The sequence below is a fragment of the Ziziphus jujuba genome, chromosome 3, assembly GCF_031755915.1.
Source record: "Ziziphus jujuba cultivar Dongzao chromosome 3, ASM3175591v1".
Classification (NCBI taxonomy): Eukaryota; Viridiplantae; Streptophyta; class Magnoliopsida; order Rosales; family Rhamnaceae; genus Ziziphus; species Ziziphus jujuba.
In genome coordinates this window covers 10,323,472-10,348,520 of record NC_083381.1, presented here as the reverse complement: position 1 = coordinate 10,348,520, position 25,049 = coordinate 10,323,472, and the positions used below count along the sequence as shown (strand labels likewise).

Here is a 25,049-nt window from a genome sequence, read left to right as displayed (position 1 = left end):
TATATCAGCTATTGAAAAATGCATGACATAGATATGTGAATCTTAAATGAATAAACAAAATTCAATCGCATCAATTAAAAATTATTATATCATTTAATACACAATTTTAACCATGTTTGACATGGCTTTTAAAGAACAGTTTCCATCTTTTAAGTTTTAAAGCTACTCTTAATATTTGTATATGTTGTTTAGAACAATTAACCAAGAGGTATAACTCATGAGAAAGATTTTTTTTTTTTTTTTTTTTTTTTTTTTTGAAAAATCTGGAGTTATCAAGTAGATTGAAAAAGGTATCCTAAATAGAACTGAATAATAAAATAAAACTTGTGAGAAAGTTTTTTTTTTTTTTTTTTTTTTTTTTTTTGGAAAAATCTGAAGTTATTAAGTAGATTGAAAAAGGTACCCTAAATAGAACTGTAGCATCTCAAGCTTTATTCTTAAATATTTGTTGCTGATGAGCTTTAGTAACAATTTTCAATCGATGAAAGCTGATGGCAGTTATTAAGTTGAAGATTCACAATATACGGATAATCTGTCAAATTGGATAGGACCATCATATGCAAATGTCATTCTTGCCATAAACATATTATAGGAAGGTATTGGATCACCAAAACAAAAAGCAATATTTGCTGATACAGTTTTTTTGTACCAATTAAGGTCAAATATTACAGCTTACTTATCAATGAGCATACGAAGTACAAAACTAGAACTGACAAAAGAAAAAGCAAAAATGAAATGTAACTTTGCACATATTTCCCTAAAATAAAACAAACAACACTTCTATAATGAACTTGGAACCCCACAGTTCATTATATATATATATACACTTTCTTGCAAAAATGAAATGTCAGGACATTTGAAGACAAGAAAAACACATGCAAGATGAACTTGGTACACTTTACCCCCAAAAATAGAAAAAAAAGAAAAAAAGAAGAAGATGAACTTGGTACACTTTGGGAGTTAAATACCTCTACTCGTAGTTTTATCAAGTCTAACATGGTTAGGCAAACAAAATTAGTTGTGCATCGGTCCTGCACCTCCTCCACCGCAGCTCCAGTCCTTAACTTCTGACCCATTCAGTTGTTTTGCTATTGTCACTACAGAAGTTTTATTTTGTTTGTTGTTTACACCCACATGAGCAATTCTCAAGTTCTTTGTGGAGATTCTGCAGCAGAAAGATAAAATAAATAAATAACACCATCAATGGCATGAAAAGATTGAAGAAATAGAAATTTATCGTTAATCCTATAATCCTTCAAGGGAAGGGTTTTTTAATTATCATCTTTCTGACCACAGAATTTGACTAGAATTAATGTAGCATGGTTATCCATTTCAGCAACTTAGAATCATCTAAACAACTTTTATTGTCAACATATATAGCAAAAGCATCTTTGATATCATCTAATTGCTGATTTTTGAGGGGGAGAGAGAGAGAGAGAGAGAGAGAGAGAAGAAGAAGAAGAAGAAGAAGTTAAGAGTTGGACTCTTGAAGAGAACAAATATACGGTAGTCTCTTTTTTCTTGTAGAAACAAATATCCGGTAGTTGAGAGTTTACTGAAGTTCAAAAATTATCTCTGAAGGAAAAATTTGATTATACGTCATGGCATCAAATAGAAAGATGGAGAATATACATATTAAACGAACATGTCAACAATGATGTTTTGAGGAAATATGAAGCACTATTGTCATAGACCTCTCAACAAAAGCATAAAAAATGTAGAACATTATGTACATCAAGGACAAGTATTTGTATTGACAAATGTCTGAAACATAAATGTGACGAGACTATGATGATCATTTACTTAGACATTCTCCAAATGTGAGGAAATAAATCATGCAACATAGCAATACATTGTTCTGTTTTGTTTATTTATATGGCTTTGTTACGGACCTGGACTTGATTTTGAAGGCCCTTGATATGCTGTACAGCCAAATCCAACATGTCTGCATAACTTGTTTGCTGCAATTTACATTTCAAGACAAGTTCAAGCATATTGAAGGATATGTTCGTTAATCATAGTGGTAATTTACATCACAAAAAATCAGTTATGTGTTCAGAACAGCATTTCCAGGAATTTACTGGAAAAAATAAATACAAAGAGTTTAGAGGAATTCATGGATGTTTATTGAATTCTATAGACTCCACTTATATTCTGTAGGCTAATGCCTTCGCAAATATTATTCCAAGTTCAAAATAAAAACAAGCCCTTATTAATTTCCATGTTAAGATATTATTTTTTCAAAATTCTTTGCTAGCTTCCCCCTTACAAAGAATCCAGCTACCTACAACAATAAAATAATTTATAACTTTTTCACATTTTCATTGTCATGTGATAAAAATAAGTCATTGATCATAAATACAACATAGACCAGGAAACTCATAAACAATGTATTGTTTAAACAAATTACATGAAATAAAACCCAAATTAATAACTTAAATAGCAGACTTTGCAGTAAAATATTTTCTTCCATAATTTACATCATGAAAAATCAATCTATGTTGCCAGTAGCATAAACAGGTACACAAAAATAGGATTACTACCTTATCCATGTTAGGAACCAGCTCTTGGAGTTTCTTTAGTTTCCCACTTATTCTAGTTCTTCTCTCCTGTATACATAAAGGTAGCATAAAAGTCAGTATATAAGTTGCCTCACATAAAGCACATGACACCTACCTCTTTCTCTCAAAACCATAAAAGTAAATAAATACCCCACTATAAAAAAAAATTGCAGAACATATCAATGCATTGATAAGGTAAAATACATGATAAGATATGACATGGGTATCACGACCATTTGGTAAATCTTCTTCGTTCACAAAAGCACAGCAGATTACATCTAAATGAAATGCATGTTTGCTGCTGTTAGAACCCTAGACTTTCAACAAATCTGATCCAGTTCCACCTCTCTACTGGCTTACTTACTCATTGTCTCTCTGGACATTATTATCTGCTTTCACATATTGCTATCCCAGACCTCTGAGTGAGAACAAAAAATATGAGTCACTACCTTTTCCTCAGCAGCATTTCAATATTGTAACAATGCTAAGTTGCCAAATAGCTAACCTATATTGCTATTTTTGCTCACTCTTTCAAGTAGTACAGATTTTTTACTCCAACTATTAGTCTTAGATGGGTAACACTTTAACTAGAATTTAACCTGCCACTCCCCAATCTCCTGAAATCACCTTTTGAGGCAAAGTTGCACAAGTTACAGAATCAACTACTTTGTTCCTAAGCCTTATGAGGCATGATGGAAAGTGTTTACTCTAAACTCTTTACATTACTGGTTGAAATATAACCTTCATTGGTTCAAAATTTCCAAATTATTATACACATCATTTTGCCACTTTGGCAAATTAAAACTATAACAGGCCAGACCCTATTTCAGTATTAATAGTACACTATATATGCTTAGCAAGTTCATGAAGTCACTCGGCTGGTATTACAAGATTAGGTTGGCTAGATTAGGTTGGTACTATGTTTTTCTAGCATCACTACCACCTATATAACCTCATTTAAATAAAATTTAAGCAACCATTTCCCTACAATTGATTACATTTGGCAACTCCACTTGCCATATTTTTTTTCCCTCATCATAAGTTATATGCTTCACATATGAAAAAGAACATTGTTTTGATGGATTAAGGTCAAAAAGTGATCAATGTTGCCAAAGAGCAGAGAAGGATCGTAGTGGTGCCTAGTATGAGCTAGAAGATGTGACACAGGACCATCAATATTTTTATACAAATACAAAAAATATCATTCTCTAGTCCTAACTCCTAAATAAATGTTATATGGCTTTTCTAGTTGCCAAGTTCAAATATTAGACCATTTAGTTGGTTGTTATCTGAAAATGGATTCCAATGGTAAAACTTCTCAGCGTCACACCCGAAGACCAAAATGGACTAAACTTTTGAAATATATTTATAGTTTAAATGATTTATATATTAACTGCTGATCGACACATTCGGTCATATGCTTACAATCTTTAAAATTTTCTGTTCAAAGTTTCAAGAACTAATATTCTGATGCAGAATCAACAACATAACAATTTTATGTTGGTCTTAAACAACAAAGATTCAGCAGACCTTGCATTTTAAATGCTTATATAAAATTATGAAGAATATTTTTCTGAGAAATGATTGTATAATAAGTAGTTAAGAAAACAAAATGGGAAATTGCGCTAACCCATATTTCACATGAAAACACACATAATGGGTTCAGGCAACTACTCTATGCTTATTGTATTCTGGAAGGTGAAGCTTTATGCAAAAATGAGTCGCTGAGTATTATGGGATTTCATCAGTAAAAAAAATGTTTATAAAAAGTTTGGGGCTTCTAATGGAATTTCAAGGTTCCATGATTGGAGGTAATATTTCACCCATTTCCAGAAATGTTCACTTGTCTATGAATTTTACTGAAAATACGAGGACCTAAATGCAGCATACAATTTTTATGGATGAGCATGGAATGAATAACAATATCATGATTCTTGAATCTTTACTAACCCTTTCTGCAATGCTTCGTGGATGAGTTGCACAGCCTCGTTTAGCACGGATTTTACAAGGAACAGAGTCTTCAGGGATTTGTAGTAGCTTCTCCACTGTTGCCATTTCTAGAGTTGTCTGTGGCAGGCTAAACTGAATTGACAACAAATCAGAAAACAATAAGATTAGCAATCAAATTGCTTTAGCCTTAATCTAAAAACATAAAGTGAGTCACCAAGACCAGAAATTCAAAAAACAAATTCCCTATAACAAATCACCATTATCAGTTAATAAACCAAAGTTTCACCTATGATCTGAAAGCAAATTCATCTATTAGTAAATTTCTCTTCTTTTTAATTTCCTCAATTGTCTGTTAACAAAAAAAATGTTACAAGTCAAGAAGTATGGTTATCGAATAGCAATTCTTAGGACTCCAAGTACCTGAGTTTCTAAAATATTGAGACAATTATATATGTCACCATCCATATGTTTAGCTCGTTTGCTTGTCGGAGCAGAAAACACGATAGAATTGGTGTTATTGTCCCACGAGTCCATCCCGAAACTATTAGTGACATAAGAATGCATGGCGTTTTGGTGGCCATTGTCAGCGCTACCAACATCAACAACATTTTCGCTTACTTCAGAAATCTGGGAAAGAGAATCTTGCCCAGTGAAGCTCAATTGAGACTTCAATCTCGAAACTCCATGGCCACCATTAGTACCACCTTGTGAGCTATAGCTTCCTGCTCCTCTTGTAACTGAAAACCCTGCTGTTGTTTACATTGTCCAAATTAATAGAAGAGATATTAAACACCAATTGTTGACAACAAATTCCAACTTAACAAGGTGTTATTCACTGAATAATATATAAATATGTACATATAAATTTTAATGTAAAATATTCACCGAGTATTAACCAAATCATAATAGTAATAACAATAATAAGAATAATAATAATAAAACTAAATCATAGTAACCACCCTCAATAACCCATAATCAGAGATTTAACATCTAATGCATTAGGTTCCGTACAAAGTTAAAATAAAACATGTGAACTCTATAAAATTAGTGTTAATTGTTTTTACTATTAAATGTCTGGAATGACAGATTCAATTTAAATACGAGTGGAAGTTTTTATATTTCTGGGTATTGACAGAAAGACACGTGTCATAGATATGGTGCAAACTTTAAGTTTCGAGGACACCTACGTTTGTGTGTAATTTATTTCTAATGAAATTTTTAAAAAAACATAAAAGTTATAAATTATAAATGAACAAAAATGAGCCAGAGCCTTACAATTATAGATAATAAAATGGCACCTACGTGGCAAATTATCATTGGCTATTTTCTTTTTTTCGAGAGGATTAAACAATTTTTTTTTTTTTTTTTAATCATGCAGCCCATGCTTAAACTTTGATTCGTCGCGTTCAAGCTCGGGGAGCGTAACATGTAAAAAAGATACGACTATATTTTTCTCCATAAATTCCTACAAGGCTAGCTTCGCAATAAAAACGAACTTAGTGGACATTTCGGTCAATTTGTTAAAAGTCAACGATTATCACTTATACAGAGTCGAAACTCGATCGGATTATTTCCGACTAACCAAACAGCATCAAATACGAAATCACTACCTTACCCCTAACCCCAATCATCCCTCCCTTTTATCCACGGCGAGAAAACAGTCATTTTACAAAAAAAATAAATTAATAAATAAAAGCAAAGGAGAAAATAAATCTAACCGTTGTTTTCAGTTGTAGCAGCAGCGAGGTGGCTGAGCAACCCAGCCGGAGAGCTTTTCTGGCGGACCAAAGACGAAGAAGACGAAGATGAAGACGAAGAAGAAGAAGATCCAACCCTAGAAGCAATCTCATTGAGGCAGTACGATCTATGCAAACCTTTGTTGTTGTGGTGCTGCTGGTACTGCTCCTTATTAGGAGGAACAGAGGAAGACGGCGAGCTGTTAACCTTGCAGGTTGACTCAGATGTGACCGACGACGAATCGCCGGAGAAACAGTACGGCGATCTGAGTGCGGCGGTGTTGAATTCGCGGTCGGCTCCTCCTCCGATGACGGAATCGACGGCCGTCGCGAGAAGTGAACCGGGTGCGGAACCGTACCGGGTCAGACCCGACGGACCCATGGGTTTCTGGGAGTGCGAAGGTGAGTTGGAATGGTACATGTAATTTGGTTTGGAGAAGAAAAATCAAGCGCTTTTTTTAGAGAGAGAAAGAGAAGGAAAGTGAGAGAAAGAGGAAGATGAAGAAAAAAGTAGAAGTTGGTTTTTGCGAAAGGAAGTTTGGGGATTTCTTATTGGGGAAAGTCTAAGGGAAGGTGGGTGAGTCACCTGCGGGTGAGATGAGAATATTATACTTTTTTTTTTGTTTTTGTTTTTGTTTTTTTTTTTCCTCGAACAAGTTGATATAAAAAATCAAAAGGGAAAATGAGAGATGGTTGATTTGTACCCGTTCTCGGAGGGAATATGGAAGAAGTGAATGTACGAGACGTGTTCAAAATTTATTGGACGTAAGTTCAAGTTAAATTTTTGCCTTTTTTGTCTTTTTATCTTATGCTTGTTGAGGATAATTTTTGCTTTTGACTTTCGTGTCTGAATTTTTTTTTTCTTTTAAATTTCTTGGATGAATATCAGACTTATTTTTTATTGATTTTGGTTAAAAAAAATTTTACGAGACATAAAGATTTTCAAAAAATTATTCAATAAAAGTTTCTAGATTTTAAAATTTACAAGTAATTTTTTAAAAATTATGTTAAACAAATTTAAATTTTATTACTTTTAACCATCAATGATGAATGACGATAAATTTCATGTTGAATTGATAATTACTGATTGAATTTAATTAATATGGAAAAATAAACATTTTTAACTATGTCAATTTAGTTATCATATGGCACATATTACCCATTGATTTTTTTTTTTTTTTTTTTAACAACTACATGGTACCCATTGATGCTTCGTCACTAATGTTGTCAAGATGATATCTTTCTTTTTAATTATTACATGATCCATGATTTTTTTTTAAATAACACTTTTTTAACTTTTAATTAACGAATAATCATTTTGCAAAGCATAATTTTGTTAAAAATATTCAATTAATAAAAAGATTTTATTAAATTAATTTGTCAAATTTTCTTACTTAAATTTTATTAGACAATTATTTTAATTAAAAATAATAGTTTTTCAAAGTTATTACATATTATTTGTTGTTACATTATTGAGGTTATATTTAAAACAAAAGCACAAATATATATATATATATATATATATATATATATATATTGATAAAATCGTTGTTATCCTCCCCACCACCCAAAAAAAAAAAAAAGCGCTTTCTTTTTTTGTCAAAGAAATAAAAGTTAGTGATGAATAAAAAAGGTATTTTGATGAAACGGTCGTTATTGCGCAGTTCTTATCCAAGAAGAAAAGTGACTTTTACTGCAGGAATTTTTTTCGAATGGACATGAGATACTTAAAGGGGTATTCAACTTTAAAGTAATGGCATTTCCAAAAATTAATAAAAAAAATAAAAAAAAAGAAGGTTATACTTTTATAGGTCACAACATTTTAGTTTTTAAATAATTTTTATGAAAGAAAAAAATGTTAGACCAAAGTACAAAAATGAGAAATCGAAACCAAAATTTATGAAATTAAAATAAATAAATAAAATATTAGAGAAACAAATGAAGCATTCTGATAAATAAATTTAAAGAATATAAATTAATTTTTTTCCATAAGAGGTAAGATTTTTTTATTATGTTTGTGGAGGAAATGAATGCAATCTCAACGTGTGATAAAAAGGTTAAAAACTTTAACATACACATGGCAAGATATCATTTGCTGAGAACTCTAATAATATCCAAGAAAGACATGTAGTTAATCAATGTTAATTGCTTAATTAACAATGGTTTAATTTATTCATAAGACTCAATGAATCACGTGGTAAGCTAAACTATTGACCCGTGAAATTTGATTGGTGGTTTGTTGTGTCCTCCCATAGTTTCACATGTATGTACTTATTTGTTTTTTGGCTGAAAAAGTTTCACATGCATTTAATATTTTTATAAACCTTCCCTGATAATATAATTTTAATTGTTTCGGTGGCCCAAAAAAAAAAAAAAAAAAAAAAAAAGAGTTTTGGCGGACTGGGGTGGCCCCCACAATGCGAAATATCAAATATATATGGCTTTCTGAAAATAGCAAATTGAGGTTGGGGTTTATGTAAAAAATCGCCAACCCTTTTTTTTTTTTTTTATTTATTTTTTTTCATTATTCGTTTTAGGTTGTTCTAAGAAAATCACCATCAATTTAATTGTTATGGTAGCGTCCAAAATGGTGGTGAAGCTAGATTCAATGTATATATATATATGTCCAAGTCAATATGGATGTCTTATTCTATAAATTGACCCACTAACACACTATTTTCTACTTAATCTCATTTAAAATCAATGTATTTTGTCTTTTATATGTCACATCTTATGGCGTGCTCAAGTTAGACTTGTACAATTGTTTATATTCATCAAAAATTTTAAATCTTCTTTCAAGAGCTGTTGAAAATCAATTTTGATGTCACATTAAAAAAAAAAAATGGATTGGGCTTTATGGGATTATTTAGTTTTTTTTTTATTTTTGTTTTTCTTGTTGGTAATAAGCTTTATGAGATTGTTGGTAGAATATTGAATAAGAAAAATGATCAAAATTTAATTATGCCATGTTGTTAGTTTAGAGAAAACATGAACAGCACAATTTTTTATTTTATTTTATTTTATTATTATTATTATTATTATTATTTTTTTTTTTTTTTTTTTGCTTTGAATGAACAGCAATTCATATTCATTCAATATTAGTCTCGGTCTTTATATTTATCATACAAGATCTCATTAGGATTTACATGACTAATAAAACATTGTAAATGAGGTAGGTTAATAACTAAGATACTCCATAAAATATTTAAAATGTACAAAAATAAAAGTTATCCTATAACCTATTATGTAGATCCCCATAAAATGAAGCTTTCGCCATGGATGCCAGTCTTAAACCTTTGAATATGAAATGGATGATGAGCTAGTGATTCAGTTAAACAACCAACAAGCTGATCAGAAGTATGAACGTGAGTAACTTGAAACTAACGCCTACAAACTTGAGTATGAATAAAGTGAAAGTCTGCCGAAATATGTTTTATCCGAGAATGAAACACTTGATTAGTACAAAAATATAAAGCATCATCATTATCACAATAGATGGTTGGAGGAGACAAGGACACATGAATTACAAAAAGCAAGTTTTTTGAATCCAATTAAGCTCAGCAATCATGCAGCCACTGCCCTATACTCACCTTCAGTTGAAGATTGTGCAATTGTGTGCTACATTTCGGAGCACCAACTAATAGAGGTGGAGCCAAGAAAAACAATGTAAGTAGAAGTGGAAGAATGATCGACAATATTCTCAACCCAATCAGCATCAGTAAAATCATGAAGAGGAGAAGGACCTTTTTGAATGAACAAACCATAAGTAGCAATCCCTTTTTAGATATCTTAAAACTAGTCTCACTGCGACCTAGTGGCAGCTAAATGGAGTGTGCATAAATAGCGATAGTTTGTCAACGATAAACGAAATATTAAGACAAACAAATAATAGATATTGTAGAGGGTCCAAAACTAGGGATGGCAACGGGGCAGCCTCCCCATCCCATTCCCCGTGTATTTGGAAGTCGAGGCAAGGTGGGGCGGAGATCTCCATTTCCTCGTTTAGTTATTTTTTATTTTTTATTTTTTAAAAATTTGAAAGGATATATTTGAATGGTTAATATTTTTATATTTTTTTGAAATAAAATAATATATATATATATATATATATTATATAAACGGGCAGGACACGAGATGGGGAACCCCAACTTAGGGCAAAAAAATTTCCTGCATCTCCACTTGTTACATTGATGAACCTGGGAATCCCCACCCATTAAGGGTGGAACACTGGGAGGATAGAGCAGATCGAGATAAACTGACATCGCTAACCAAAACCTGCCTATATTGCTAGGCATCCGTTGATGGATGACCATCAAAAAGTTAAAGCTTGTCATAAGGGAACAGTGGGCTAGAGGCCTCCTTAGAATTGTGCATATTATTTTTCCTTTTATTATTATTATTATTATTATTTGTAGTAGATCACAAATGTGCTTATACTGTGACAAAAACAAGCTAGAAGTCATTGGTATTGCATGAGCAACAAGAAAAAAAAATGTTGTTGGCTGACGTCCTTCTATGGGAATCGAGAAGCAAAAATAGTGATACAATTGCCAACATGAACCTTGGAATTCCTGGTTAATATGATATCATCAAAATAAACCAGAATAAAAAAGAGAAGTTTATGCTTATTGTAGACGAACAGAGAGCTATCTAAACGAGAATTAACATATCCATTAGAAAAAAGAAAATTATGAAGTTAAATATACCATGCTTCAAGTGCTTGACACATTCGACAGATCATTTTTCTTGAGTTTGCAAAAATAACTTGGAAATTGTGGATGAATAAACTCCGGTGGTTGCAACATATAAAACATCATCACCTAAGGTACCCCACAAAAGGACATTGTTAACGTCTTATTGTCTCAATGCTCGTCTATTATTCACGACTAGTGTAAGAATATTACACTTAAAAGAGAATATTGTTAAGTTATTTTCTTAAAGAGAATATTACTTTTAGATGTGAAATTCTTTTAGATTTCATAAATATACATAAAAAATAACAAAAAATAGACAGATCAAAATCTTCTCCTCATTTAAGCTCGATTTAAGTTTTGAGGGTGTAATGACACATACCAATTAATATATAAATAGTCATGATTCACCCTTCCATTATTGTTCTCTCTCCTTTTTTTTTTCTTTTTTTTTTCTTTTTTTAACCTTTTCCGTGACATACGACAAATAATTTATTTTTAATCTTTTTCATTTAACTATTATAGCTCTTAAAAATAAATTGTCAAAAAGAGATATTTCTTTAAAAAAAGAAAAAAAAAAAAGCGAAACAAAGAATAAAAAATAAATTAACATAGGGTAAAAATTCCAAATCGTTGTTAGAATATGACAAACCATAGAGTTCTTTTTGAAATTTACCTTTGATAGATTTTTTTTTCCCCTAAAATATTCGTGAAGTCAATGAAATGTAAAGCCAAATAAGGTTGTTAGTTTGTATTTGGGGTTGCTCTAAAACCCCCTCTTTTGAATTATAGAAGAAATTTTCATAAAATATAGTATTTAGTAAACCTATAGAGTATAAATTCTTGAATAATCTACCCTTTAAAAAAGTAACAATATGAAAAGTTGTTAGTAAGAATATGAAAAGTTGTTAGGGATGACTTCTCATGTTCTTCTTCTAGCAAGATCATGACTTTAAAATCTATATAATATATAAAAGTAGAAAAATATATGCTATGTGTCATTATATAATCATTTTAAATTCCTTACAAAATTTAAAAAAAAATAATAATAATAATATTTTTTTATTGTTTATGATTCTATTAAAATATTAATCAATACCAAATGGAGCAGCTACTTAAAAACATAAATTTTTTTACCTTTATTGGTTGTATTCAAAAGTATATATTTTTATTATTATAATATTATATATGACATAAATTGTATTTACGCATATATGGCTTCCTTAATCAGATGTATTTTAAAAATTTTTACATATACAAATGTGATTATATGGAAATTAATGAATATATCTCCTTATTTTAGACACAAAAAAAAAATTCACCTAAATAATATAATTTTATTTTATCAGTAAAAAAAATTGAGATATCCTTCTCATAATATGATTGCTAAACATGCAAAGTGGGATTTATATTCAAAATAAATTATTTTATTTTATTTTATTTACCTAATAAGTTAAATACATTTGGTGATAAATTACTAAGTGACAACTTTCGGTTTATTTAAAATTTCAGTGTTTAATATTTTACCGTTTTCATTCTTTCATAGTTTTGTTTTAGTTACTAAAGTTTTCTTTTGTTTTTGTTGTTTAATTTCAATTTAATTTTTTTTGGATGGATCATTGTCGGGACCCCTTTAAGATCCTTTTATTAAAACCTTAGACAAAGTCTCATCCCAGGGAAACCCTACCGGATCCTCTAATGAAAAATCCGATAGCAACTCCCCTAAGAGTTGGACTCATCATAAAATTCCTTACACAGAAAATACATTTCTAACAATACCTCCTTATTCCTCCTACCTTACTGTAATTTATTTCCATACATTTGCAGCACTTCAAAATTAACAGAGAAACAGAACCAATATTATAATTTAATGTCTAATATAGTATACAGAGCATTATACGATATATCTGAATAAAAAATTAATACAATAAAAACTGGAAGGAAATAATACAAGATGGAAGGAAAAGAAAAGATGACTTCTTGGATTTCGGCAACAAACCAACACGTCGAGCTCGCCCTTGACGATTAACATCTACTGACCTGGGTCTAAAGGAACAAATTGAAAAATATGAGATGCTAATCATCCTAGTGAGTGATCCAATCTACTATACAATGATAATAATAATATAACAATAAAATAAATTGATTGTAAATATCAAATACATAAAACATATTTATCAAATATTTAATTACACAATATTCCAACAATAAAATTTAATAATTATTAACAAAATCCTAAATCCATAAGATTCTTAAAATCAAAATATTTCTTAATGCACAAATATTCTTAATTCATTCAATATTGGCATCAAAATTGCAAATATAAATTTACTAAATATTTAACACATGAAATATAATTTTCAAATATATAATCAACACAAAATATATACAATCTATCAACCCAGAATATTTTGAAGGTGGGTCACTCACCTCGAGTGTGCAATTCAATCAAAATCCTCCATTGGATCGATTCCACAATTCACACGTGCTCCTCTTGGAGATCGGATCCATGGTGGCCGGAATCTCACTGAAAAGGTTTTAGATTTAATACGTTCAATCTCATAAACCGTCAAGAACTGGGGGAAAAGGATCCAGATTTGGATTCAGGAAGGTCAAATTAGTGGGAGAGGGTGGGAGGTATCATCAAAAACTCATCGGAGGTGGGTTTTTCGGCGAGCTGCCATGGCCACTAGAATTTTCCACCACCAATGATGCGTCCGATCGGAGGATGAGTGAGCTAATGGGACCTGCGGTGAGGCAAACGGAGGTCTAGTTTGGGAGAAATCGACCGGAGAAGGAAATGGCACCGCCAACCAAAAAAGCCTCGATCCGGGCCGGTTGGCTGTTGGTTGGTCATGATTTTCGGCTGGCCATCTGGTTTTCAGGTTGGCTTCACGGTGGTCCGGCGCGTGTAGGTCAGGGATGGCCAAAAAAGGGTGAATCAATGGTGACCGATGGTGACGCTCTCACCTCTCTCTCCCCCTCCTCTTTCTCTTTCCTTCACCTCACTCCTCACATGCCCCACACAACCATTTGCCCAATCAAAATGCCTCCCATGGGTGTCACCGTGCACTCATAGGTTGGCCAAATTTTGACACATCCCGACAATGTTTACACACTCACACAGATATATGAACAGTAACTACTGTCTCAAAAAATTTTTACGGGTCCGTAACTTTCAAACCACATGTCCAAATCAGTCGTGCTACTAGTCTATGAACTCGTATCGATGAGTACTTCACAAGCATACAAGAGTCAAAGTCAATTTTATAAGAATAAAAAGTCAACTTTGGCACCATTGAACAGTTCAGACCTCAACTTATTTTGCTCATAACTTTCAAATCGTATCTCCATTTTTAACATGCTACTAGTCTACAAACTCAAGTCGATGCATACTTCGCAATGGTGCCTCGATTAACCTAGAATCCTATCATAATCAAAAAGTCAAAAGGGTACCGTTTGGTCAACAGTGGTCAAACCCGATCAACTTCAGTCAACTTGAGAAAATTTCGATGTACATCGGGACGGGGTGTTACAATCATAGTCATGATTATCTAATCATGAGCATAGACATAAACTATGCTATGTATTTTTTGTTAAGTTGACGATGCTGAATCAAGATGCTGTGGAAACTGATCGTAAAGAACAAAATGTTTCTGATGAATAATCCTTATTGATTATTAATTCACTTTTATATACAACTTTTTCGGTATGATAAAGGACAAAAATATAAAAATGAAAAGATGTAAGAGATTATTCAGGCCGAGGGTATATAAGAAAGAATAATACGATCGTTCTAGTAATTAGGTGGTACCAGAATTTCCAGATTTGCAACAACTTATGGAACAAGAAGCAACTTAAGGAAATTAAGTATTTATCCTAGGCAATTTTTTTTTTTTTTTGGTCTTATTGTGTTTTTTTTATTTTATTTGGAATCTATTATGTTTGAAAAATCTATTACACTTTTAGTTCCTCCAAGCTTATCAGTTTTACAACTCCTCCAAGTTTCTCAAATGGGTTTCTTTGATTTTAGAATCAAAACTCAATTTGTATTTCTCTTGGTAACCCAACTAATTTAAAAGGATAAAAAATAATTATTTTTGGACAAAATTTCCAAATCCATTTCCTACCAAACTTTCTAAAATTCAACTCTAAGAATCAAAACATATCTAAAAAGATAGTTATAATATAAAAATATTAAAAAAATTATAATCTCTATATTGATCTTTTTTATTGTTTTGTTATATTTATTTTATTGGTAACTAATAAAATTTTATGCATGGTAATTAATAATAAAATAAATCTTCTTATTTGTATAATTTATATATTAATATCTTAATTGCTTTTTTGCAGGGTAAAATATCTGCAATTATAAGTAAATCACCTTACAAAGTAAAAAGTAAATAATAATAATAAAAATAAAGGTAACTAAATTATATTATAAGGATTTAATATAGAAAAATTAATTATTTGCAAGGAATATAAAAAAGAAAAAGATAGTTAGAATAGAAAAAAATTATAAAAAAAAAGATTTATAATCTCTATATTAATATCTTTTTTAGTTTATTATATTTATTTTATTGTAAAATAAAAAGATATTATATAAGGTAATTAATAATTAGATTCCATACACTAATACATATATATATATATATGTGTGTGTGTGTGTGTGTGTGTGTAATAAATAAAATTTCAATATCTTAATATATAGATTTTAATAATAAAATCGATATGCTTATGTAATCTTATTAAAAATTAAAATATCTGTATCATAAATAAATTATCTTATAAGGTAAAAATATGTTTATAGAGTAAATAATAATAATAAATATCATTAAATTATATTATGAGAATTTAATGTAGAAAAATTAATTAGTTGCAATATCATAATATATAGATTTTAATATCATAATAGAATTAATTATTGTTATTCAATATCATAATATATAGATTTCAACAATGAAATTGATCTTCTTAAAAGAAGGATGGTGATCATATATGGTCAATTTCAAATTAATTCAAATAATGAAAAATAGCTTTAATTTGGAATAATAGTTTGATTTTAGGAATCGAAAAAATTTACATTCATTGTTCAAAATAATATTTTTGTCTTTATCAAGTTTTAAAGGTTTTCACTTATAAATAGATAATGGAGCAAGTAATCTTTAACTTCCAATCAATCAAACATATTACTAATGTTTTATCCATAATTTCAATTTTGTTATAGTAAAAATAATATAATTAATTAATTTGATTCGATTTGAATATAATTAATTTTTAAAATTATCTATTGCGTTTGTATATGCCTTATATTGCACGGGACCGATATTAATTAAAATTACAATTACATTATTCAACTAACAAAAAAATTCCTCTTTTACACATTTACAACTTTAGATTTATCTTTCAATTTCTTTTGATTTATTTTATGTTCTTTTTTATTTGTTGTTTTGTTGCTCAAGACTTTAATTGCTGCAGTTCGATTTTGGGCCTATTTTTGACCAAATTCGAGGATGTTGGTATAGATAGGTTCTTCAATTGAACTGAGCCAAAGTACCTGGAAAAATTGATCTCACATTGAATTGATTAAAATTGATCAATTTTGATTTTTATGGTCAGTATGTGTGAGGTTGAACTAATATCTTAAATTGAAAAGGCTTACCCTACCGTCTGTGATGACAACCAGGGGTTGTTTGATGGTGACAACTAGGATCTCATATTAGTGCCTCAAAATCTTTAAATAAAACAAGATTCGATAACCCAATTTATTGAAGCATTTGTATCACTATTGTAGCCATCAATGGCAAAGGTTATTGTTGTCGGTAAAGGGCTTGCCTGATTATTGAGACTTAGGGTGGCCAAAGCTAGTCAATGTTTTCATTAACTTCACGATGACTAATGGGTTGTTCTTTGTTCATGTTGCCAGCATTGTCAATGATGGCATGGTAGATGTGGATTAGTGGGTGGATCGTTGGGCCTGATCAAGCTTGAAGAAATGGTGGTTAAGGGTTGGACATGTGAATGTTATTTGGCATCTTTTTGGTTTTAAAATTAATTTTAAGAAAGAGTGATATATTAAAGTATGCTAGTTTTCCAAAGTATTTTACCAAGTGGCAATCAATGATGAACTATTTCCCCTCCAAAACTTACACCAAAGTATAGATAGTGTACTTTGTAGTCTAAAAGTTGCACTTAAGTAATGAGAAATTCCAATATTAAATGAAATATTTAATGTACTGCATGGATAAACATTTCCTCAAAATATATAAAACATGATAAATTGAAATAAATCATTTTAAAGATCTATAATTTTTTTTTTAAATATGTCAATTTCTATCATAAATAAGTAATATATAAAGTATAATGGCAATAATTAAACTTGATGCTTGAGTTTGATAAAATATCTTTAACGATTTATTGTTTCAATGTTATAGCTATTGTGTATAAATATGAAGTTCATGTCAAAATTTTCCATTTTTTAAAACACTTAACTTCTGAGATTAACATATTTTTAAAATAAATTTCAAAATATGGATGAAAGAGTTGATTTTGTCAATCAAATCAAAACTAACAAGATGTAATTGAATTAAAGGTTTGAGTCACGAGACTTTGGGAGATTGTATGCGTTAAAGATAAGTTAGAAATTTGTAGTATTAAGATGGTTTACTCTAAAAGTTGCACCTAAGCAATGGAGAAATTCCAATATTAAATGAGACATTTAATATGCTACATCGTTAAATGTTTCCTTATTGTATAAAATGCATGATAAATTGAAACAAATCCTTTCAAAGTTTTATAAGTGTTTTAAAAATATGTCAAGTTGCAATATAGATAAGTAATAGTATAAAGTGTAGTGACAATGATTAAACTTGATGCTTATGTTTGATCAAAATATTTAATGATTTGTTGTTTCAATGTTATAGCTTGTGCATAAATATGAAGTTCATGTCAAGGTTTTCTATTTTCTATAACACCTAACTTCTAAGATTCATATATTTGTGAAAATAGCATTTCAAAATATGGATGAAAAAGTTGATTTTATCAATCAAAAGCAACATTAACAAAAGATAATAGACATTAAAGGTTCGAGTCATGAAGCATTGGAAGATTTTACGCTTTGAGGATAAGTTAGAAATTTATGGCATTAAGATGGCTTTTATGGATGAATAGGTCCACCCCCCTCCCCAAAAAAAACAAAATTAATGTTAATTGTTTAGATAATATCTTACTTTTTGAAATTTTACTATCAAATCCATAGTGTGGAAGGATTCATGCAACAATCAAGTGATCATTGACTTGGTCTTTCAAAATATTGATTCATGAAGGAAAGCTATATTTTATGCACAATTAGTTGGATATAACAATGTGAAATAGAGAAATACAAGCCACAAGTACAAGCTAAATTCTATGCCAAAGATTAATATTGTAGATGCTATTAATCAAAATTTTCCAATACAAAATTTTATCTTTAAATCGTTTGCTCATATTTTAGATGCAGTTGAACTTGATGAAAAGGAATTATCTGTTAAGTGTAAAGGTTATTATATAATGATTTATGCTTCTACAAATGACACTTTATTAGTTAATTTTATTTTTTTTCCAATTTCGTTGAAGATATAATTGGAAAGTCATTTGTAAAGACAATGTTAAGTGTCAAGAATCTTTTAAAAAGACATACAAACTCATTGATATTGTGCTTCACAACTTAGAGTATGTTCCATCCATAATTTTTTTATATGTTAAATGATAATTTTAGTTGCATGTACTATTTTATGTATTTTAGTTATATTTTTCTGGAAAAAATAATTTATGTGTACTTTGTAGGGTGACTTCATAGATGGGATTAATAGCCTTTTAGAAATTGAAAACCCAAAATCTATTCTTATCATACTAAAAATGTGTAGTGTCAAAAAATTTAGAGGTTATATTTCTAAATTTCAAAATACTTATATATATATATATATATATTCTCCAATTTAAAACTTTATTCATCCAATATACATGCTTGAATTAGAGACTGATTCATTGTAGGTGAGGGTGGAATATCTCATACTTATTATATTACAAAGCTGCTGTTAAATTCCTCCATCAAGGAAGTTATTGAATTTCAAACTAAGTACGACTAAACTTTTTTTTTTTTTTTTCAAGGTATATGACTACTAGTATCATGATTTCTTTTTACTCTAATTGAATAATTAATTCTTGTGAAGTTGAAGTTGAAGGTCAGTATTCTTGATATGCTGCTAAGAAATATTGATAATTTTGTTGGGTTGTGCAATAGGACTAGATTAATCAATACAAAGCTTAGAAATCATATTCTAAAAGCCAAGGTTATTTCAAGATGCAATACAGGGCATAAAATTTTCATTCTAGGAATGACTTTGACATCATCAAAAAAGTTTTAGTGGAATTTTTTAATATAATGATTTAGTATTTGATTTGCTCATAATTAATTAATTTTCATAAATGATTCTTGGAATCATCTATTTTGGTTATATCTCTCCCTATGTATTCCATAGATTTACACTACTTATAATGAAAAAAAGTATGTTGTGATTTAGGTTTGCTTGAAATATTGGAAATCTTTGATTGGGATTTGCGAGATAAATGTTAGCATGTGATAGAATCCATAATTACAAAATAAATTTACCTATCTATAGCTGACATGTACATAATTAAAATAAAACACATTTGAAATTTTTTACATATATTGATATATTTGTTCAATTAGGGTTGGATTGGGTATAAAAAAATAAAATAAAAATCCAAACTAACATCGAATTGAATATAATGGTTTTTTACTTTTATAACCAAAATCAAACTGACAAAAAAATAGAAAGCCAAATCAAACCGAACTAGATGGTTTGCTTGCTTGGTTTGTTGGCTCGGTTTGGATTTTACTCACTCCTACTATATATATTCATTTGATGGGATAAGTTTGTAGAACTTTTGTAATAATAAATTAATACAATTTTCTATATGCAATGTAATGTTAATGAAGTTGGGGCGAGAAAAAAAATGTTATATATGTTATTAATTTTATAATTAAAAAAGATAATTATATAGCAATAGTATATATATATATATATAATTTTTTTATTGTGCATACTAGCAGAGCTGATAGTATATATATATATAATAGACATTCATGTCCATTTTAGTTATTATATACAATTATATTAGTTAAGCAATCTTTTCTACCAAATGCTTAATTTCTAATTTTATAAGTTTTAGTAATATTGAAATAATTTTTTACAAACACTTCTCAGATTGTTAGAAAAACTGCTTATTGCTTCAACAGAGTTTTTATTGATCCTTTTATAATCTATAGAAATCCCAAACTTAGTCCCTATCTTGTTGTTTTGGGTTAATTGTTGTAAAAAATTTTCCAAATTTTCTCTTCATTTATTTCCCAAACAAAATAAAATATCAAATAAAGTTAAAAAATCTAATCTTAGAATCGGATATGCTAAAGTAAATTTTCTAAGCAAATATTCCAAAAAAAAAATTGAAATTGCGAGGAAACACAAGCTAACTTACTCAAAGTATCCATTTTGTTTAACACACACAAAACAAAATACGAATGAACAATATACAGATGATTAATTATTATTTTTACTTTTTCTTAGATATCTTGGAAAGTGAGGAGAAAGATAGTTGAAGCACAATAAAGTATAAAACGATGTAGAAGAAAAACTAGGAAAGAAGAAAAGGCAAATCAGGGAAGAGAGAAAACTTGTGATTTTGGATCTCAGTAAAAATATTCTAAGGATATTTCTAGATTATTAATTTTAAAAAATATTAAAAACAAATCATGGTCATTCATAAGTTATTTTTCATGTGTTATTAGATCCTTAAAAGTTTAGGTAGAGCTTAAAAGATCATATTAGGAAATACTTTCTAGGATGAAAGCCCAGCTTATTTTGCCAACCACAATGTTCTACAACATATTATGAGACGTTGAAATTTAATTTAATATCCCAAAAAGATACCCTAGACTCCATCATCTAGGAGAGTATGACTAATATCATTTTAGTTTTATCCAAAGATCTGACAAATCATTTTTTGTTTGTAAATATTATTGATTTGTTTTAGGGCAAATTAATGAGATGCCCAAAGGAAAATACCACAATCATAGCATGAATAGAAATAACAAATGCATTTACCCCACCTAAATAATTAATTAACCTCAACTCACAACTATGCAAATCTTAAAAATATAAAAACATAAATTAATTGTATGAATTTCATAACTATGAATTTCTTTTGTTTATGCTCTTCAAAAAGTAAGAGTAAAAATATAAAACTGAAAAAGAAAATAATCAAAGCTATAATATAAGAATCCACTACTTTATTAAAAGTGCTCCCAATTTAATCTTTGAAGTTCCAAACCCATTTATATACCATAACTATATCCGTGCATTGCATGCGGTTGTAAATTTTGTTTTGTTTTGAATTTTAATTTCATTTTGTGTAATTATATTTAAGAGCACTTCGAATGTTATTGTATTCTGTTATTGCAATGTCAAATTTAAATAATAATAAAAAGTCAAATTCTAAATATTTTTCAAGAGCTTTTTCAATTACTATGATATCAATGGTTTATAAATAATGTGACCTAAATTGTACACAATTAAAATTTTAAATTATGATAAAATATAACCAAAATTTACTTACCAAATTACATATGTTAAAATATTTTCAGTTGATATATTTATATAATATAAATATGGACAAGAAAACACTTAAATGGATAAATGAAAAAAAAAATTTATTAACATGTCATCGATACTTTATTTAGTAGTAAATAAATTTAGTCAATATTTTGATAATTATTGGATTATTGAATTTTTATATTTTGGTAATATTTTTTTTTTCTTGCCGTAATGAATAGGTTAATGTATTACATTTATTTTTCCACAATAAAAGAGAAAAATAATCAAAGTAAATAATAACCAATACAATAATGGAAGGAGAAAAAATTAAGATACTAAATATCCAAAAAAAATTACGAAACCAATCACTTATTCATTAAATAGCATATAGTTACATATTTTATTAGTATAAGTACGTTGGATAATCAAATAAAAAAATTAATAGATATGTTATTTAGAGCTCAAACATAAAAATAAAAAATGCATAAAAACAAAAAAAATAATTTGCATTTTTTTTTTTACGAAAACAGTTTCTATGGGTTTTTTAAAACTGAAAACCAACAAAAAATTATGCACATAAAAAAAAATTTAACCACCTATATAAACTATATTTATCTCTTCAGATAAATAAATATTTTAGATCATAATATAGTTACAAATTGAATAAACATAACGCTATAAAAGATAATATCAATTGTGCGGAATTAGAAAACTAAAAATAAAAATGTATGAACATTATGACGGCAAATAAGTATATGCAAATACCATGATTACTATCAAATTTGATAGATAAGATTAAATGCAAATGCCAAACATGATCTATTTGTATTTACATGGTGTTATACATGGAAAAAAAAATTATATATACATATAAACATCTATCTCAAAATCTTTAATCCTTGGTAAAATCCAAAAACATTAGATTATTTAGAAGTTATGTCGTTAAAATAAATTACAAGTAACTATACGGTCTATTTTATCTCAAATAGAATTTTGTTTATAGGAAAAAAGGCATTACTGTTTTTTACTCGCTGTTTGTCTTCAATACCTTAGCTTTTTCTATTAATTCGTAAGTGTCTTATTGACCATAGACTCAATTTAACACATTGGATTTCATTTGAATGACAACTTTAAAATAAACTAATTTGCAGTTTTTTTTCCACAGATTTAAAATTTTCCAATATATATAAAATATATTCATTACAATCGAAACAACATATGGTGAAGAATAAAAACCTGCCAAATATCAACAGTTTATTTAATTTTTCTCAACCAATAAATCTCTAAATTTTGAAAAATTATTTTAGCTCACAACTTGCCAAAAATCAACACTTTGTTTAATTTTTCTCAACCAACACATCTTTAAATTTAGAAAAAAATACTTTTGTTCCCCACTTTATGAAATAAAGATGTTAACTATTGAACTGCATGTAATATTTTAGCCATTTATTGAACCATTGCAAATAAATAATGAAATTAATGCAAAAAGAAACGAAGCTTACCAACACCAAAAGGATCCTACAAAAACAAATCAACACCTTCTCCAACCACCCAAAATGGAAAGTCAAAAAGAAATATTAAGTCAGAAAACATAAATAACAATCAGCAATCAAATTTGAAAAATAGAAGGCCATAAAAGTAGATCTCAAATCTGCTATAAAAATAGAAAAAAATAAATTCTAAAATTACAAAAACCAACCGTTCCAATAAGATTGCAATGCCAACCTTCATACAATTTTTAAAAAACTATATTTACATATAAACATTGTTCACTTATCTTTGTAAGGTTTCATTCAATTACAATACTATAAGACTAACATTCAAAAACATTTAAATACTTTTTATAACTTACTATAATATATATGTGTGTGTCTGCGCGCGTGTATGTGTGTATGTAAGAGATGCATAAAACTTATAAGTTGCACTTTAACAATTTATATTACAATTCCAATTAATAAAATCTCTATTTTACTTATATTGATTTTCCTAATTCACAGCAGCTATATTTATTCATATAAACACTTTTAATGAATATTAATAAAATTATATATTAAAATTAGAGGACAAGTTGTTCCCTTAAAAATAAAAAATAATTAACTGTAAAAATATAATGGTTCTATATTTCTCACTTAAGCCCCTAAAAGATATTTAATCAACAATCATAACTATAATAAACAATATTTGATAGGATTCGCCATGGGAATTATCCCAAGATCTTTCAGATGATCCCGCTTAGTAAAGTTCCACTGGACAATCTTTAAAGAATATTTAATGTAATCTCACCTTAAAACATGGGTAACGAACACATGCATTACTAATAATACCTCAATATATAAATATAAATAAATCCACAACAGCATAAAGTCCACAACCGGCCAATTGTACCATAGGCCATAACTACACTTATAAGTAGTATGGTTTCTACTGAGTCTAATATTTAAATCAGAGCATTCTAAGAGTCTTAACAAAGTTTAAAAGTACAAATAAGAAATAAATGATGTCTGGAAAGATAAATAAAAGATAATACTACTGCTGTCGTAGAAGGAACAAAGTGACAAGCTGTGTTCGAGGTAGATTGCTACTAACTGCTTGGACCTAGGGGAATGGATTTAAAACAATAAAACATGAGATAAAAACATTTCAATGAGTGGCATAGTATAATAGAAAAAAATAATTATTTGTTTCCATAAAACGTTTTTTGAATACCTCTCGTTCCACTCATTTTGAAAAGTTCCCCGTTTAAAATTGTTTTGTAAAACCCCAATTTAATATCATAAAACTGATGCTCAAAAATATAAAGTGAACGATCATTGTAATATTATAAAATGTCTTAATCAAGATATAAATATTGAGCATAAAATATTATAAACACAATTTCTCGAAACAATTATGAAAGTATAGTAATAACTACCATATTTAAAAACCAAAAATATACTCAAACATATACAATGTACCAATCCGTAAACCATGGGATACACCCACCTCATGACCCTCAATATACGAAATGTGTCTTGAAAATAATAAACCGTCGGGATGTATCCAACCTCACAGTCTGTAGCAATAATAAACCGTTGGGTGAAACCAATTTCACGGCATCGTAGCAATAATAAACCGTTGGATAAACCGGACCTTATGGTCGGTAGCAATAATAAATCATTGGATGAAACCAACATCACAGTACCGTGCCAATAATAAACAGTTGGATAAACCTGACCTCACGATTTGTGGCAATAATAAACCGTTGGGTGAAACCAACCTCACGATACCGTGGCAAATCCAGCGTAGTGTAATATAATACTAAACTGAAATTCTGGTACTATATGGTACATCAATTAAAAATAACCAATACAGTATCCTTAAAATAATCTGTAAGATCATTTATACTTTTCCAAACGATATTGTATCATAAATTATAATTTAATATTTAAATTCCACCACTTATTTAAATATTTTAAA

At 28.9% G+C, this 25,049-nt stretch overlaps 1 protein-coding gene across 2 annotated transcripts; it reads right to left on the bottom strand.

Moving 5' to 3' along the window:
• Positions 1-558: 558 nt before the first annotated feature.
• Positions 559-6,842, bottom strand: LOC107422215 (transcription factor bHLH128). 2 transcript variants are annotated; one of them, XM_048478014.2, is made up of 6 exons: positions 6,230-6,842; positions 4,932-5,257; positions 4,512-4,643; positions 2,544-2,609; positions 1,893-1,961; positions 559-1,165 (listed from the first exon to the last, which is right to left on the bottom strand). In XM_048478014.2, exons 1-6 carry the CDS (start codon positions 6,666-6,668, stop codon positions 1,109-1,111), a joined length of 1,089 nt encoding a protein of 362 aa, XP_048333971.1. In that variant the 5' UTR covers positions 6,669-6,842; the 3' UTR covers positions 559-1,108. The 2 variants fall into 2 exon arrangements, with proteins under 2 accessions (XP_048333971.1, XP_048333970.1); XM_048478013.2 differs by having other exon boundaries at positions 4,932-5,260; positions 6,230-6,835.
• Positions 6,843-25,049: the final 18,207 nt, after the last annotated feature.